At 37.3% G+C, this 17,252-nt stretch overlaps 1 protein-coding gene across 2 annotated transcripts in view; it reads right to left on the reverse strand.

The window, feature by feature from the left end:
• Positions 1 to 1,092: 1,092 nt before the first annotated feature.
• Positions 1,093 to 17,252, reverse strand: part of LOC310722686 (A-type voltage-gated potassium channel KCND3-like) — a 95,490-nt gene continuing 79,330 nt past the window's right edge. For both annotated transcript variants that reach the window (XM_083535299.1, XM_083535300.1), the window contains exons 4-7: positions 14,271 to 14,372; positions 7,785 to 7,877; positions 6,996 to 7,258; positions 1,093 to 5,153 (exon numbers count right to left, since the gene is read on the reverse strand). In XM_083535299.1, the coding sequence (XP_083391425.1) occupies positions 4,955 to 5,153; positions 6,996 to 7,258; positions 7,785 to 7,877; positions 14,271 to 14,372 (657 nt within the window). In that variant the 3' untranslated portion in view covers positions 1,093 to 4,954. The remainder of the gene's footprint in view (positions 5,154 to 6,995; positions 7,259 to 7,784; positions 7,878 to 14,270; positions 14,373 to 17,252) is intronic.

Below are 17,252 nucleotides of genomic sequence, written 5' to 3' on the forward strand. Positions count from 1 at the left end.
CCAAGAATGTGGAGGTGAGTTAATAACGATTCGTTCATTTTGAACAAGTCTTTATTGTGACTCAGACTCCCTTTCACTCTCACAGATACTCTTCTATCACAAATAACTCCTGCTATCACTCTTCTCCACCCACTCCACCCTGCCTGCACTCTTTTCTTCACTTCTCTAACACACTCTACATTACTTTGTACTGTTGACCCCAGGTATCTGAACTCCTCCACCTTCTCCACCTCTTCTCCCTGCAACCGCACCCCTCCACTGCCCTCCCTCTCATTCACACACATGTACTGTCTTACTCCTACTGACTTTCATTCCTCTTCTCTCCAGCATGTACCTCCACCTCTCCAGGCTCTTCTTCACCTGCTCCCTACTCTCACCACTAATCACAATATCATCTGCAAACATCAGAGTCCAGAATGTAAAGCATTTACACAGGAACTAAATAACAACAACAACAAAACACGCTCATTTTGATAAATTCAAAGATTCAAAGAACGAGATTCCCTGCTTTTCTTTTTTATTGCCTTTCTTTCTTTCTTTCTTTCTTTCTTTCTTTCTTTCTTTCTTTCTTTCTTTCTTTCTTTCTTTCTTTCTTTCTTTCTTTCTTTCTTTCTTTCTTTCTTTCTTTCTATTGCCTTTTCTTCTTTCTTTCTTTCTTTCTTTCTTTCTTTCTTTCTTTCTTTCTTTCTTTCTTTCTTTCTTTCTTTCTTTCTTTCTTTCTTTCTCGCTTTTGCCTTTCTTTCTTTCTTTCTTTCTTTCTTTCTTTCTTTCTTTCTTTCTTTCTTTCTTTCTTTCTTTCTTTCTTTCTTTCTTTCTCTCTTTCTATTGCCTTTTCTTCTTTCTTTCTTTCTTTCTTTCTTTCTTTCTTTCTTTCTTTCTTTCTTTCTTTCTTTCTTTCTTTCTTTCTTTCTTTCTTTCTTTCCTTCTTTCTTTCTTTCTTTCTTTCTTTTTTATTTGTTCACTTGTAATGTCTTCTTTCAAAAGAGGATGCAAACTTTTGTACTTGACTCTACCTTTCCACATTTAAGTAATAAATATTGGAGACCAATATATTCATTAACAGTTTTTGTTTTTTATTTGACGTTCTTCACAAGGACAAAGTTCTAAATTAAACATCTTACAGAATAATGCACAATAGACATTTAAACCCAGGCTGCAAAGAAACAAAATAAATAAAGACAAACAGGTGAGAGGTGAACTCTGATGGGTGAACATTTCCAAATAAATGTATACACTACATGGACAAAGGTTTAAAGACACCTGATCATAAGATTGGTATGTGCTTTTGGAACATATTATTGCACATTCAGTTCCTATTTGATGTTATAATAATCTTCTGGAAAGATGTTCCACTAGATTTTGAAGTGTGCTTGTGGAGATTTGTGGTTAAATCAGGTTCCGATGAAGGTGAGGAGACCTGGGATGCAGTCAGTGTTCACATTCACCCCAAAGTTGTTCTACAGGGTTGAGGTCAGAGCTCTGTAGCAGATCTTCCATTTCAAACCATGTAAAGCAGATCTTCATGGAGCTGGCTTTGTGCACAGGAGCATTGTCATGATGGAACAGGTTTGGGTCTCCAAGTTTAAGTGAATTGGAAAATGTAATACTACTGCATCCCAAGACGTTCTATACTATTGTGTTCCGTCAAACTTTGGGGGAACATTTTGGGTAAGGAAAAATGGAAAAATCACGTGTCTCAATACTTTTGTCCATACAGTATATTTTGGAGAAAAGATTCTGTTGCTGTTATAGCTAAAACTTGCTTTGAAAATGGCACTTAATCTTAAAATAAAAAAATAAAAAAAAACACAAAACAAGTATATCAGACTCACACAAAAAAGGAAACTGAAATCATTTGTGGCGATGACACCAAAGCATGCTGTTGAAGCATGCAACAAAATATTAACACACACTTTAAATACAGAAACAATATTAGGTCACTCGTTTTATGCATTTTTAATGCACGGTTATGATATGTACTTTTCAAAACGTTTTCTTGGTCTAAAGGCAAAGTGTAGCCCTTAAACAGGCAGGTCATACCAAACGTGTGTTTTTTATTTATTTTTATTTTTTTCGAACAGATGCGTCACATGACCTGGTTCTGGGATCATTTAATCAGTCTGGCCACGAGTGTCATCGTCGCCTGTGGTGCAAGAGATGGTGAGCATTTATTCATTTATCATTGTGAAATTTACCACTATGTCGTATTTTCATGATTAATATTTCAAATACTGCAGTTCTTTAACCTGCGTTCCATTTTTTCTTTTCCATTTAACTGATTTGTGCAATGACTCTGAATGGGTCAAGCTTATGTCATCCTTATGATGCAGATTTATCCAAGTCAACTTTCAAATGATGACAAATCTCATGAACATGTAACATGGGCAATGAAATTCTGTTATATTATTGAAAAATCTTATGACATGTTTATGACAGGATTATGTCAGTCTTATGACCCATGGATCAAATACAAATTTTTTAACCAATAACATATGATATATTGTCATATCATTATGTCAGTCTTATGAAGGGTTCAAATGAAACAATATTAGGGAGAAGAATGAATATTAACATATAAGCATAAATTATGATGGTTTGTTATATAAATGTAAATAAACTGCTATAATCGTGATCTCTATGGCATGTTTATAACAGGAGTATGTCAGTCTTATGACCCATGGATCGCACTAATGCATATTGTTATATCATTGAAATAAATTATTGACAGTTATCCTTTTGAAAAGTTTATGACAGGATTATGCCGTTCTTATGATACATGCTTCAGGCAAAGCAGTGTTAATGTATAACTTTCTCTATAATATATTGTTATACATTTTTAAATAAATAATTATGGCAGTCCTTATTAACCATAATATGCTTATGACAGGGTAATGTCAGTCTTATGAAGGTTTCGGGTGAATTTTGAGGCAATATTAAACAAAATGAACATGAGCTGTGAGGTTTTGTTATATAATTGAAACACTATTATGAGAGTTGTATCTATGATATGTTCATGATCTATGTTCAAGATTATGTCAGTCTTATGACATGGTTCAGATAAAGCTAATTTTACCCAAAGAGGAGCCACATTAATGCATAACACTGGCTTTCTTATATAATTTTTTCATTTAAAATAAATGATTGACAGATATTATCAACCATTTGTGTTTATGACAGGATAATGTCAGTATTATGACACATGGTTCATAAGACTGGCATAGAAAGCAAACAATCAAAGAAACAAGCAAAAAAGTCAACATAAATCCATAACATTCTCTATAATGTTATATATTTAAAAAGAAATGGTTATGACAGTTATTTAGCCCCATGATGTGTTCATGACAGGGTAATGTCAGTCTTATGAAGTGTTCTTGTGAAGTAATTTTTAAGAAAAGGTGAACCAAAATGTACTTGGGCTGTGAAGTTTTGTTATATAACAGAAAAAATGTTATCTAACAGTAATCTCTATTGTATGTATATGACAGGATTACATCACTCTTATGACACATGGTTCATAAGACCGACATAAAAAGAAAGCAATGTTAACAGGAGAAAAGCCAACATTAATGCATAAAGTTTGCTATGATATATGGTATTACCTTTAAAAATAAATGGTTATGACAGTTATTTAACCCCTGATGTGTTTATGACAGGGTAATGTCAGTCTTATGAAGGGTTATTGTGAAGCAATTTTTAAGGGAAGATCAATAAAAATGGAAAGGAAAAATAATCGGCTGTTATTTTATGATTTATAACTGAAAAACTATTACAACAGTTATTTCCATGGTATGTTTATAACAGGATTATGTCAGTTTTATGACACACGGTTCAGATAAAGCAGATTGTAACCAAAGAGGATCACAATAATATATAACCCTGGCTGTCTTTTTCTATAGTTATAGCATTAAAAAGAAACAGTTATGCCAGGTATTGTCACCCATGATGTGCTTATGACAGGATTATGTCAGTCTTGTGACAGGTGGGTTCAACAAAAGTGATACAGAATTCTAAATATATGCAATGGGTAGTTCCTTAATAATATAAAATGAAGTAGCAAAACTGTTATTTTTTAATACAAAAGTGACCATTGTGCCTATTTAAGGGCTTGAGTTGCCTTTCGAGTAAAATGTCTGGGTAAAAATCGATTCCTTTCTGCTTCTCCAGTAATCAAATCACCACCCACCTAAACAGTCACGATGCACAAATGAAGACATTCACATTAGACAGGACAATGACGATCTCTGAGCTTTTAACCGCCTTTTACTTTATTACTGGCATGAGTACGGAATGCTGCAAGATTTGTAACCACTGATGGACTTACTGCAGAGCAAAGTCTCTAACAGGTGCTGTTGAACAGGAACTGAGGAGCAGAATGAAAAGATAAATGCTAGAGAGAGAGAGAGAGAGAGAGAGAGAGAGAGAGAGAGAGAAGTAGAGAGAGATTACACTTGAGCAAGAAAAATGGCATGAAAGGAAGATTATAAAGTCAGACCAAGCAAAAGTCTTAATCATATTTTTCTAATTGAAGAGAATTGAAACAGTAGTCTGACTTCTATTTTTCATTTGGCTGTGTGGAAACCCCCCCCCCCCCCCCCAGTGTGATCTTGCCCATTTTACAAACCGTCCAGATTCCTGTGAATATCACACAATATGATGACGCACACCCAAACTGACGAGACACGTGTTTTTCCTCACGTCTTCAAAAACATCTTTCAACCTGCTCCTCGAAGTTCTTCTTCCAAATTCTAGCAGGGCAGAAAGAACCAAAATCTGGAGCCCAATCCAGAAATATTCTGGTGCACAGAGACTCCTTTCTATCCTTCAATCATCATCTTGACTTTTTTTTTTTTTTTCTGGAATAAAAATTAATCCCACAGTGTGTCCACTGGACGGCGCACTTCTCAAAGCTTGTGGCTCTGCTCGCTCGGCTCTCCTGCGTTTCCCTACTGTAGGTTCACAAGGCTGAGACCTTCACGATGCTGGAGCTAGAGCTGGAAGTGGTGTTGATGGCCGGGATGATGGAAGAGGTGGTGATGGAGTCCGGGCTGAATGTGCTCGGAGATGGCAGGCTGATGATGGCTGTGGTGATCTGCTGCCCCCTGCAGTTTATCTGTGCTCGCTCGTTGGGCTTTAGGTTGAGACTGGAGCGACAGCTGGAGATGAAGGTGAACATTTAGAGAGCAGTTTTTATATGATAGTTTTTTATTTTCGGCTTAAATCATATTATTTACTTATGCATTATTTCTAATATTAACTTGTGCACCGAAGGTGCAAGAGGAAAAGGGAAGAAAAAAAAAATCCAAGTGAAGTGATGTTGCTTGAGAATTTGGAGCTTTTCATGTGGTCACATTGACACTATTTTGGACAAAAGTATTGGGACACCTGATTTTTTTTTTAGCTATATGTGATTCTTTCCCAAACTGTTACCACAATGTTGGAGGCACACAATCGTGTCTGGGTGCATTGGCACTATATTTTCCCTTCAGTAAAACCAAGGAAACTCAAACCTGTTCCAGCAATGCCCCTGCACACAAAGCCAGCTCCATGAAGATATGCTTTACATGGGTTATAATGAATCTTCTGCTTAAGAGCTCTGATCTCATCCCTAAACACCATTGGGATGAACTGGAACACTCACCTACATAGTACCGGACTTTACTAACACCCTTGGGTCTGAATGAGCACAAATCTCCACGTGGAACATCTTCCCCGAAGAATGAAGGTTAACAGCAAATGAACACTAAATGTGAGATGGAATGTTCAATAGTTCATAGGAATCAGGTGTCCACATGCGAGGTGTCCAAAAACATTTGTCCATATAGTGACACTGGGGGCTCCTTTTATTAAAAGAGTAATTCAGTGTTTCTTCTGGTGTGTTGGTGGGTGTGGATTATGTGGCGTATTCACTACATATAAATTCAATGTTATTATTGAAACAATGATTTCGAACAAACTGTGGGGATGTGAAGGCAGAATATAGACAAACATTTTGTAAATAATTACATTTGTTATTTCGTTTCAATCAGACAAATCAAATTAAAACTGGGAGACAGCTCAAGACTCAATAACGGGGTCCCCAAACCTTTTTTTGTGAGGGATACTCAATTTTTCCTTTCTTTAATAAGGGGCTAGGTCGGTCTGCAACAATAAAATGACATGGACCGGAGTGGCTACCTGTATTATTGTGATTTCATTATGATTTTAAATGTATTTATTTTGCCTCCTAAATCCAGATTAGTTTGTTATTTTGTTCTTCTGCACCATACAGACAAATGAGCATTACTTTTCAAGAGATATCTAGTCTATTAAAAGAGCACTAATTCTATCATAATGACATTTGTTCATATTCATTGCTATTGAAATCAAAACATTTACTTACTTATACCGATAGCTAGGTTGGATTGTACTTGCCGATTACCAAATAATCAATAGATGGATTTTAAAATGGATAATGGATAAAAAACAAACAAAAACAAACATATCACTCCATGTATAATATCATGTAAGTACTGTACAAAAAGTAAAAAAAGTTCTGAATCATGAAATTGTGCTAAATGAAATAAATATGAATATATTCATTAATAAATGCAATTAGATAATTAGATAATCATTAATGATACATATAAAATAGCGCTTTCCGTACAGCACAATCTCACGAGTAAAAATAAACAGCACATGGCGTCAGTGATTCGCCTCTAGAGGCCGCTATTGTAATGACAGCAGACTGTAAACTGGAAAAACTATCTGCATTGATTTTTGCAAATAGCTGATAGTTTCAGCCATCAGTATCTCACCCTCTTTTCAAAACTAAGAGAAATTTAAATTAGAAAGCCTTTATTATTGAATACAGATATAATATGAGTAAAACATATATTTAAATCAAAATGTAAAAATATGTCTTTGGCATTGTTCAGAGGGCCGTACAACAACGGGGTTTGTCGCCCACTGCTTTATAACTTTATTGCTTTAAGCTTTTCACACGGCCATATGCTCACCTCGGCCCGAGGCTCAGCTGATCTCCACACTGGATGTGGATGGCACTGAGCTCTTGCAGGTCCTGTGTGTGTGTGTGCGTGTGTGTGGTGGACAGGCTGGCGTTGGGCAGCGCAAGTCTTTTGCGCGAGCGCTGAGAGCAGCAGGTTCCCGTGAAGCCCTCGGTACTCGAGCTGGAGGGGCTGCGAGAAGGAAAGTTCTGCAGAGGCTGCACTCCTTCAACACAGTTCTGCTCATACAACTGCTCGTCCACAAACTCATGAGCCTGAAAGAGAGAAAGTGAAAGAGGGAAGAGAGTAAAACAGTGAATAAAAGAAAGAAGAGAAGAGATAGAAAGAGACAAGAGGACAATACACAGAGAGAGAAAACAGAGAAAAAGAGACAGAACAACACAGCCCATGAAATAAAGAGACAGAAAGAGATATAGAGAGTGAAAGACATTTAAAGAGAGATGCAGAAAGACCCAAAGAGAGCGAGACTGACTGAGATCGAGAGACAATGCGAGACAGACACAGAAAACCATGAGAGAAAGAGAGAGACAACGTATAAAGAAGACAGACAGAGGCAAAATGAGACAACGGTGGGACAAAAGAACGAAAAGAGAGGAGCACACACACATACAGAAATATTAAAGCTCCTTGCAATAATGTTCTTCAGATTATACCTCACGTCCAGTCGCCTCAAATCAGTCACCGCTGCTAGACATTTACATACAACTCACATGCCTGAAAGACTCAATAACGCCCTGATATAATGCGACATGATTCTGACAGGATCACTTTCACACTCACGGTAGTTTTCTCCAGGCAGTGCAGTAGGTGGTGGTGTTGGCTCTCCTGTAACGATGGGGTCTTATTCACGTGCTGTTCTTCTTCCTCTGAGCCCTGAGATATATATATATATATATATATATATATATATATATATATATATATATATATATATATATATATATATATACACACACACACACACACACACACACACACACACACATTCATTTCATTGTAAGCATGTATGAACCTATTGTGTCAATGCACATCTCACAAAAAAACTATTCACTTTTGAATATGTTCTGCTTAAGTGCAAATGTTTGTACACCCCTTATAACCAAACAATTGCATGGTTCAGGGATGTACGGTGGGAAAATAATTATTAAATCCCCTGCTGTTTTAGTTAATTTACCCCTCACAGAGAAATGAGCAGTCTGGAATTTTAGGGTGGGTTTATTTGAACAGAAAGCGAAAGAATATAAAAAAGAACCCAGAAAGCAATAATAAATGAATATTATATATCTCAATTATTTTGTATTTGAACGAGTGAAATAAATATTTGATCCCCTACCAACTAGCAAGAATTCTGACTCCCAAACACCCAAATTATTCCTGAACATTTAGAAAAGAACTCCTAATATCAACTTGTGTATAAAAGACACCCGTCACAGAATCAACCTCCTCCACTTAAACTTCTCCACCACCATGGAAAAGACCAAAGAGTTGTAAAAGGACCTTAAGGACAAGATTTTGGACCTGCATAAAACTGGAATGGGCTTTCAAACCATCAGCAAGAAGCTTGGTGAGAAAGAGACCCCTGTTGGTGTGATCATTTGAAAGTGAAAGAAATACAAGATAAGTCAATCGCCCTCGCTCTGGAGCTTTATGCAAAATCTCACCTCGTGTGGTGAGGATGATTCTAAGGGTTCTGCCCGGTTTGTTAATGATCTCAAGGGAAATGGGACCACAGTCACCAAGAAAACCAATGGTAACACACCACGGGCTCTCTGATCAAGAATGCACATAAACAGACTAATCTAAAGTTTGCTAATAAACACCTGAATAATTGAGAGCAGGTTTGGGAGAATGTGATGTGGTCAGATAAAACCAAAATTGAGCTCTTTGGCATCAACTCCACTCACCGCGTTTAGAGGCAGAGAAATACTAAATATGACCCCAAGAACTTCATCCCCACTGTCAAACAAGGAGGAGGAAACATTCTACTTTGGGCTGTTTCTCTGCTAAGGGTACAGGAAGACATCACCACATAAATACGGCCATGCACTGTAGAATCTTGGATGAGAACCTCCTGGCCTCAGCCAGAACACTGAAGATGGGTCATGGATGGGTCTTGCAGCATAACAATGACCCAAAACATACGGCCAAGGCAACAATCTGATGGTCTTCAAACCCATTCCAGCCTTGTGCAGGTCTACAGTCTTGTCACTGACATCCTTTGACAGCTCTTTGGTCTTTCCTCTGGTGGTGGAGAGGTTTAAATGGAAGAGGTTGATTCTGTGACTGGTGTCTTTTATACACATAACAAATTGATATTAGGAGTTCTTTACTAAAGGGACACAATTCATTTGGGTCTGTGGGAGTCAGAATTCATGCTAATTTGGTACGGAATCAAATACTAATTTCACTCGATCAAATATATATTGATTTATAAGCTTTCTTTTTTTTTAATTCTGTTTTTCTTTGTTTAAAAGAAACCTACTAGACTGTTCATTTCTTTGTAAGGGGGTTAACTGACAAAATCAGCAGGGGATCAAATCATTATTTCCCCCCACTGTAGATAGATAGATAGATAGATAGATAGATAGATAGATAGATAGATAGATAGATAGATAGATAGATAGACAGACAGACAGACAGACAGACAGACAGACAGACAGACAGACAGACAGACAGACAGACTGACAGACTGACTGACTGACTGAAATATTCATTTAAATATGAAGTTTTTTTTATTGCAGTGATCCACAATAGAAAAATAGTTTAGGATAAATAGATTTAGATAAATAGATTTTTAGATAGAATATTTATATCACTTTTTTTCTAAGACTATTAGCTCAGTACATACACTTTTTTTTTCAGTCAGATCGTGAGAAGATATTATTTAATAAGTTGAAAATGAAGGATACTGAAGGTTCATGGCACAGCAAATATATATTTGATCACCATAAAAGCTAAAAGTTACTGAGGTGGAAACAACAAAATGGTGAGTAAACAGTAAAAGAGTATCTTCCAGAAATACATCTTTCAGTAATGCAGCTCAGCCACTGCAGCGAGTCAGCGAGTCAACTTCCACAGATACAGTAAATCTTCCTGTTTTTCACAGGGCATTAATAATTATTTATTTATTTATTTATTTAGTTTTCATGCCATTTACTATATGTCATTTTACACAAACTTTTTTAGCAAATATATGACACGAACATTTTTTCAGAATCATTCATGTCCTTCAACATGACTGTTCTTTTGTGAAAGCTTCTGCAGATTTGTCAAATCATTCATGAATCAATTTGTTTGGATCTAGCCCACCGTGTGTTACACAATACAGAGCGAAGGCAGGAGCAAGTGTAGTTCCCTTTAAAGAAAGAAAGTGATGATGAAAATACTCTCTGGCAGAAAAACTAAATACACACATTTTTGTTTTGACGTTCCGTTGACGTTTTGACGGAAAGTCAATAAACACCAATCGGAAATGACGCAGGTTGAAGCGTCTTGCGCAGTACAGGGATGTGAACGTTTTCAAACGTTTCGGTGTGGGTGAGCAAATCCTGGAAAACGATTGAAAACGAAAGTGTAGAGTTTCTAGATGAAAAACACCATTTTCAAATTTATTAGGATTAGTTAAGACATAGGTACATTATAAGGGAAGTGTTAGGCTAATACTTCCCGTGGGCTCATCACCTGCAGGAGGGACCGTAAGGGACGGTGCTGTGAGGATTAGGCAGCAGTCGAAGGCGGGGGCCTGCTTAGGCTGCTGCCCCGGCGACCCGAATTACGGATAAGCGGGAGAAAATGAATGAATGAATGAATGTTAGGCTAATATATTAGCAGACACCCTTATCCAAGAACTAATTACAATGATCTCATTTATATAACTGAGAAAGTAGGTCCCCTGGTGGTCTAGTGGTTAGGATGCGGCGCTCTCACAGCTGCGGCCCGGGTTCGATCCCCGGTCAGGGAACCAACCCCAGCCACTCTTAGTGCCGGTCCCAAGCCCGGATAAAGGGGAGGGTTGCGTTAGGAAGGACATCCAGCGTAAAAACATGTGCCAAATCAAACATGCGGATGATCCGCTGTGGCGCCCCCTAATGGGAGAAGCCGAAAGAAAGTTTTTATATAACTGAGGAAGTAATTAAGGCCCCACTAGTAAAAGTTTGTCAGTTCAAAGTAATTTGACCTCTTGATCTTCCATTTATAATTCCTAAGTCTTAGTTGTCCAACCACAGAGCTTCCTCTTCCTTGAGTGAAGTGCAAGGTGGGACTCAGGAGCGTGAGATCACTGGCATGTGACTAGGTCATGTGATAAAAACATGGAGGTCCAGTGGCTGCTAGGAAACATATTCTACAGTGAATGTTTCTGGCAATATGCACTTATTAATGTGGACATGAGGTAACGTTAACTCGTAATGTAATGTAACATTAACATTGACATTAACCTGTCCGATTCAACCAAATGTTTCTATATATGCAAATTTGTAAGAAAGCAGCAAAATTCATAGACATTGACATAAAATTTGGCTGCTTTTTTTTTATTTTTTTTTTAACATACTGTAATGGTACTGCACCAGCACTCACTTTTTTCAATAATACAATTTTGTTTGATTTTTTTGTCCAAAAAAGTGAAACAAAAAATCCATTTCACCCAAGGCCTCACGCCTCCTCGCGTTGACATGGAGTCTCAGTGAAACGCAGAAATGGCACGTCTGTAATTTCAAGTGTCAAACCTCTGACAGCTTCATCACAACTTCTGCCATAAAATCGCCCAGAAAACAGAGACTGCTCCATCCGCCTGGTTCCTGACACCTTCAACAGAAGCCTTTTTTCCCTCCCCAAGAAAATAAGGACACTCACTCTTTTTCTCCGATATGACGGGAATGACAGAATAGTGAACCGATACACACACACAAAGCCAGTGCGCTCGCATGTGAAAGGCTGACAGCTTTGACATGAAGGTCTGAAGGAGGTTTGCGGGGTGGGGGTGAGGGGGTGGCGGGGGGGGGGGGGGGGGGGTATTAAACAGACGCTAATGGCTTTTAATTAGGGGGTGACTTTTAATGTTGAGTGACACTCGTCGAAAACAAAAGGAAGACGTGGTCACGGGAGGACAGGCTGATTCGAGGAGCTTTACATTTAGACACGTTTTAAGTCGGCGCTGCTTCTAATTAGGATGGAAGGCGAGCGCAAGATAAATCTGGCCTGATTTCATTAGCATGACTTTACCCTGGCACAGAGCACAATAAAATGGTGTCACTGGCAGTGGGATTTGACATAAAGATGGTCATTGCACATTAAGGCTGAAAAAAAAAAAAAAGAAAGTCTCATTACCACTTCACAAGGCTTGTTTTGTATGGTTTTATATGTCTGCATAAATGGCCAAAGACACCTTGATAGACAGATTGAGTCCCTTTTTTGCCTCAATAACCTTCTCCACTCTTCTAGAAAGGCTTCCCACTAGATTTCCGACTACGCCTTTGCGGAATCGGTGTTCCGGTTCACCCAAAAGGTGTTCAGTGGGGTTGATGAGGTCAGGGCCCTGTTTAGGACTAACCTGGTGCTTCACTTTCACGTTTTCATGGAGCTCACTTTGAAAATAAACTGTTCCAGGTCATCATGAGAATGGCATCAAATAATGTAAGTTCTGCTCATTAAATAATGACATCAATTAATGGCAACTTCCTGTTCCTGTTGTGTAGTGGCTGAAAATTTGCTCACTGCTTAGCATCTCACTTCTCAGCTAAGAGGAAAGCGGACAAAAATATCATACCGTCAAACACTTCAAGACATTTCTAGAACATGTTTCGCCATGTGTAAAGAAAATTCAATAGAAAAGGAATGTACATTTTATTTTAGAGAGTAAATGAAGATGAGTTCCTTTTTGAGTCTGGTTTCTTTAAAACTTTCTCCCTCATACCATCTGAGGAAATTTTTCCAAGCCCCTGTCACCACTGGCTCGCTCATTAGAGAGAAATGTATAGGGACTAATTTATGAAGCTAAAATTTATAGTTGCAATCTATTTAATTCTGTTAAGCTGCTTTGGGACAATGTTCATTGTTAAAAGTGCTATCAAAATAAAACTGAATAAAATGGAAAGGTAGAAAACCACTATATAATTATATAAGCCCTCAGACAAACATAAAAACCTCTTCTCATATCTGAGAAAAACAAAATCTCAGAAAAAAATGCACATTGTGACAATTTTGTACAGTATTGATATGATCAATTATCAATATTATCAAACTTCAAATTGGTCAATAATGAATTTCTTTCCAAATGGAAAATTGCTGAATGTTTTTTTTTTTTTTTTTTAAATGTCAGTTTTATATCCATATTATGTACACCAGCGGTCCCCAACCTTTTTTGCGCCACGGACTGGTTTAACGTCGGACAATATTTTCACGGACCGGCCTTTGAGTTGTGTCGGATAAATACAACAAAATAAAATGATACGACCATAAAAACTGATATGTTCAAAATATAATAATAAACGTGAATCCACTGTGTTGTTTTTTGTTCATGTTGCTCGCCTGGGGGTCTCAATTTAGCAGTAATGTATTATGTGTTAGCGGCCTGAGCAGCTCCTTTAAGAAGGTAGCGGATGAAGGTAAGACATGTGACCGAGGCATCATGACATGCATCAAGAGTGAGTCATAGACAGATGTGGCGGATAGAATCCGGTCATTTTCCAAAATAAAACATCGTTCAGAATCAGATAATAAATAAAATGAAAATAATGTAAGTTATGTATTCTTTAAGTGTGGCCCGGTACCAATTGACCCACGGACCGGTGCCAGTCCACGGCCCGGGGGTTGTGGACCATTGATGTACACTATATATCTAGTATAGGACTGCGTTTGGCATCCGTACTGTATATTGTTCTTCCCCGAACTCTTATGGCAAAACTGGAGGCACACAATCGTCTTTTGAATTTTTCCCTTCATCTAAACTGAGACCCAAACTAGTACATCTCCTAAAAGATATGTTTTGCATGGGTTGGAGTGGAATAACATGAGTGGCCTGCCATAGAGCTCCAACCTTAACCCCTATTAAACACCTCTGAGTTGAACTGAAGTGCTGACTGCACCCCAGGCCTCTTTACTTCACTTACATCAGTACCTGAAGAAAAACTAGTGGAAAAACCTTGCCTGAAGAGAGGAGGTTGTTATAACAGCAAATGGGGACCAAATGTGGAATTGGATGTTTGAAATGAACATAGAAATCTTATTGTCTTATGTTGAAAATGAAAGCAGAGGAAAAGAAAAACTCACGGTGAGATCCAGCAGCTCGTTCAGGCGTCCGTTGCGTTTGCTCTGCAGGTAAGCGTTGGAACTACCCTTCTTAGCTATTCTTATCCGGGCCAGACGGGTTTTCTGTGTGGGCAGAAAGGGTTTAGAGTCAGACAGCCAGTGGGATAAAAAATGAATGAATTGTTGTCTGTGTCCCAGTCTACCGCCTCACCCATGAATCACAAAGCAGACAGACATTAACCCAAGGGGAAAATCCAGGGCCATGAGTTCAGCTGTTGTTTTTCATTGATGCTCATTGTGTTAATACAATTTGTATCTCCTAGTTACTGCAACCTTTACACTCTAGATCACTTTATTTATGAACTTAATGCATGTTATAGGAAACTGTCCATGGTTGTGGAGACGCACCATTGGCAATGCTGATGTGGAAAATAATTACATTAAGTAGTTATGTCAGGTGAAATAAGTAGGTTTTCATAACTTCTCGACTATCTGCAGTATGATTCTTGTATCTAAGGTTGTGTTTCAAAAGATGTTATAATTGATAATGTTCTTAAAATGATTAATAAACACAAATGGAAAGATTTGATGAATATTTGATTGTAGATAGATAGATAGATAGATAGATAGATAGATAGATAGATAGATAGATAGATAGATAGATAGATAGATAGATAGATAGATAGATAGATCAATCAATCACAAAAAAGAATTATAACACATATACTATACACACAATTGGTCTAAATTATTGGGACACCTGCTTGTTCTAACTATATGTGGTTTCTTTCCCAGACTGTTAGCACAACGTTGGAGGCACACAAATGTATAGGAGGTCTTCGGTTGGCCATCTCCATATGCTTGCTGTAAAATCTAGTGGAACAACTTCCCAGAGCCGAGTTTTATTACAGTGAATGAGACTAATTGTGGAATGGGAATGTTTAAAAAGTACATAGAAGTATTTTGCTCAGGTGTCCGCAAACTATAGTGTGTTTTATATTTATATACAAGCTGCACATTAAGTACTATAAAATATATCCAAGTTTCATTTCTATAGTATTGTCCCTTAAGAAGATGGTTACTGCTGTAAAATGGTTACTGCAATGTGAGAGATGTACTTACTTTTGTGAAATACAGTATATATATATATATATATATTCATAGAGTTCTCATACACTACTATTTCACTTTTCATACTTACGTCCATTCAAACGCAAGAACTTTTGTACTGTTACTGAAGAAGAACAAAAACACTCTGATTTGAACATCACTTGTGTTGAGATGAGGTCATTTAGGGCTGTTCAGGTTCTCAATCCATTTTCAGGAATGTGGACTTGTCTCAGACCTACTGCTATCTGTAATTATAGTGTATAGTATAATTATTGTATAATAGTTTTTGAGTAAATGTACTTCGTTGCCTTACTTAAGTAAAACATTTGGCTACTTTTTAGTTTTACTAAGTAACGATATGAGCAACTTTGACTCTCAACTCAACTACATTTATGATTCAATAGATGTACTTTTTCTCCACTATATATCGGCACTGAACATTACCTATTACATTTTGCACGTCACCTTAACCTGCCCTGGTTCATTTATTCTGCAGAAGAAGTGATATCAACATCACTATTTTATTTGTCCATTGAATAGATTTTTTACTATGTTAATTGAAGATCCTTTTTTGAAAGATTGCTTTATTACTTCATCTATTTTTTATTTGATCTTTGTTTCATTCTGGCATGTTGAAGAGGCTGTTGTGTTGATTTAATGCAAGTCTTTTACTCAAATCATATTGGAATTGGTCACGATTAATATTTAATGAATTGAGTTTTGCAATAATGCAATAATCTATAGGTTTAGTTGAATATGATTTTCATCTCTTTACAGCTCTGTAGGTTTCGTTTCAGGTCATGACAATGTAATTCTGTCTTCTAGAAAAAAGACTATTCATTAATCTATGTCAAATTATTTAATTCTTTTTATTTTTGTCTTGACTTGGACTTGAACTATTTAAAACTCACTCCTGGTCTCAGCGTGTCCTGGTATGGAATTTGTTTTGGTCTTGTCATTGGTGTTCTTGATTACAGCATTACGTGTTACAGTCATGGCAGAACAAAGTGCTTGTAACGGCCTGACAAAATAATTCATTCTTGGCTTCTTTTATACAGGATGAGTTTCCAAAAAAGCATTGTTACAGCAGTAGTATATATTGTTCCTATAGTTTATATATATATATATATATATATATATATATATATATATATATATATATATATATATATATATATATATTTCATATATATATTTCATATATAAGACAATGTGGACGGGAAAACAAACAAAAAAACATTTATACCAGCCGAACCCTGCCACTCATACATCCATCACCGTTATTACTCTCTAATGTAGAAAGAAAAGGTTCTATTTGATGCATGTCTTCAAAATACTCCACGCTCTCGAAGCACTATTACAGAACAGCAGCGAGACGCAAACGCCCAGGAGCCGTAATGAAAAAAAGAAAAAAAAACGAGGCGATTTGAAATTGATGAGAACGTGGGAGAGGCCTGGAGAAGTGGCAGAGATAAGCCTCAAGTACTTTCCTTCCATTCAAGGTGAGAGTCGCGTCTTCAAACCGTGTTTCACACACTCTGGCAGCTGCTCACACACACACACACACACACACAGACACACACAAATTCCCCCGAGACGTGTGAAGAGCATCAGTCCCGGGGGGATGACAACGTGCGTTAGGGGAGATGTTGGGAAAATAATTTTTTTTTCCGAACGATGCAGAGTTACAACATGTCTCTGGGTATACATGCGTATACGGTTTGATCTAAAAATGAGAAAAAAATCGAATAGTATTGAATTGTGAATGGAAAGAAATTGTCATTTGCGTCCACCCAAAACATGACAATAAGATTAAATGTGGTGCACTTGTTTATAATATTGCAGTAGCTATAAAACTGAAATGTACAATTGATCTTACCTCCAAAACCAATT

The sequence above is a fragment of the Silurus aristotelis genome (assembly GCF_946808225.1).
Source record: "Silurus aristotelis genome assembly, chromosome: 29".
Lineage (NCBI taxonomy): Eukaryota > Metazoa > Chordata > Actinopteri > Siluriformes > Siluridae > Silurus > Silurus aristotelis.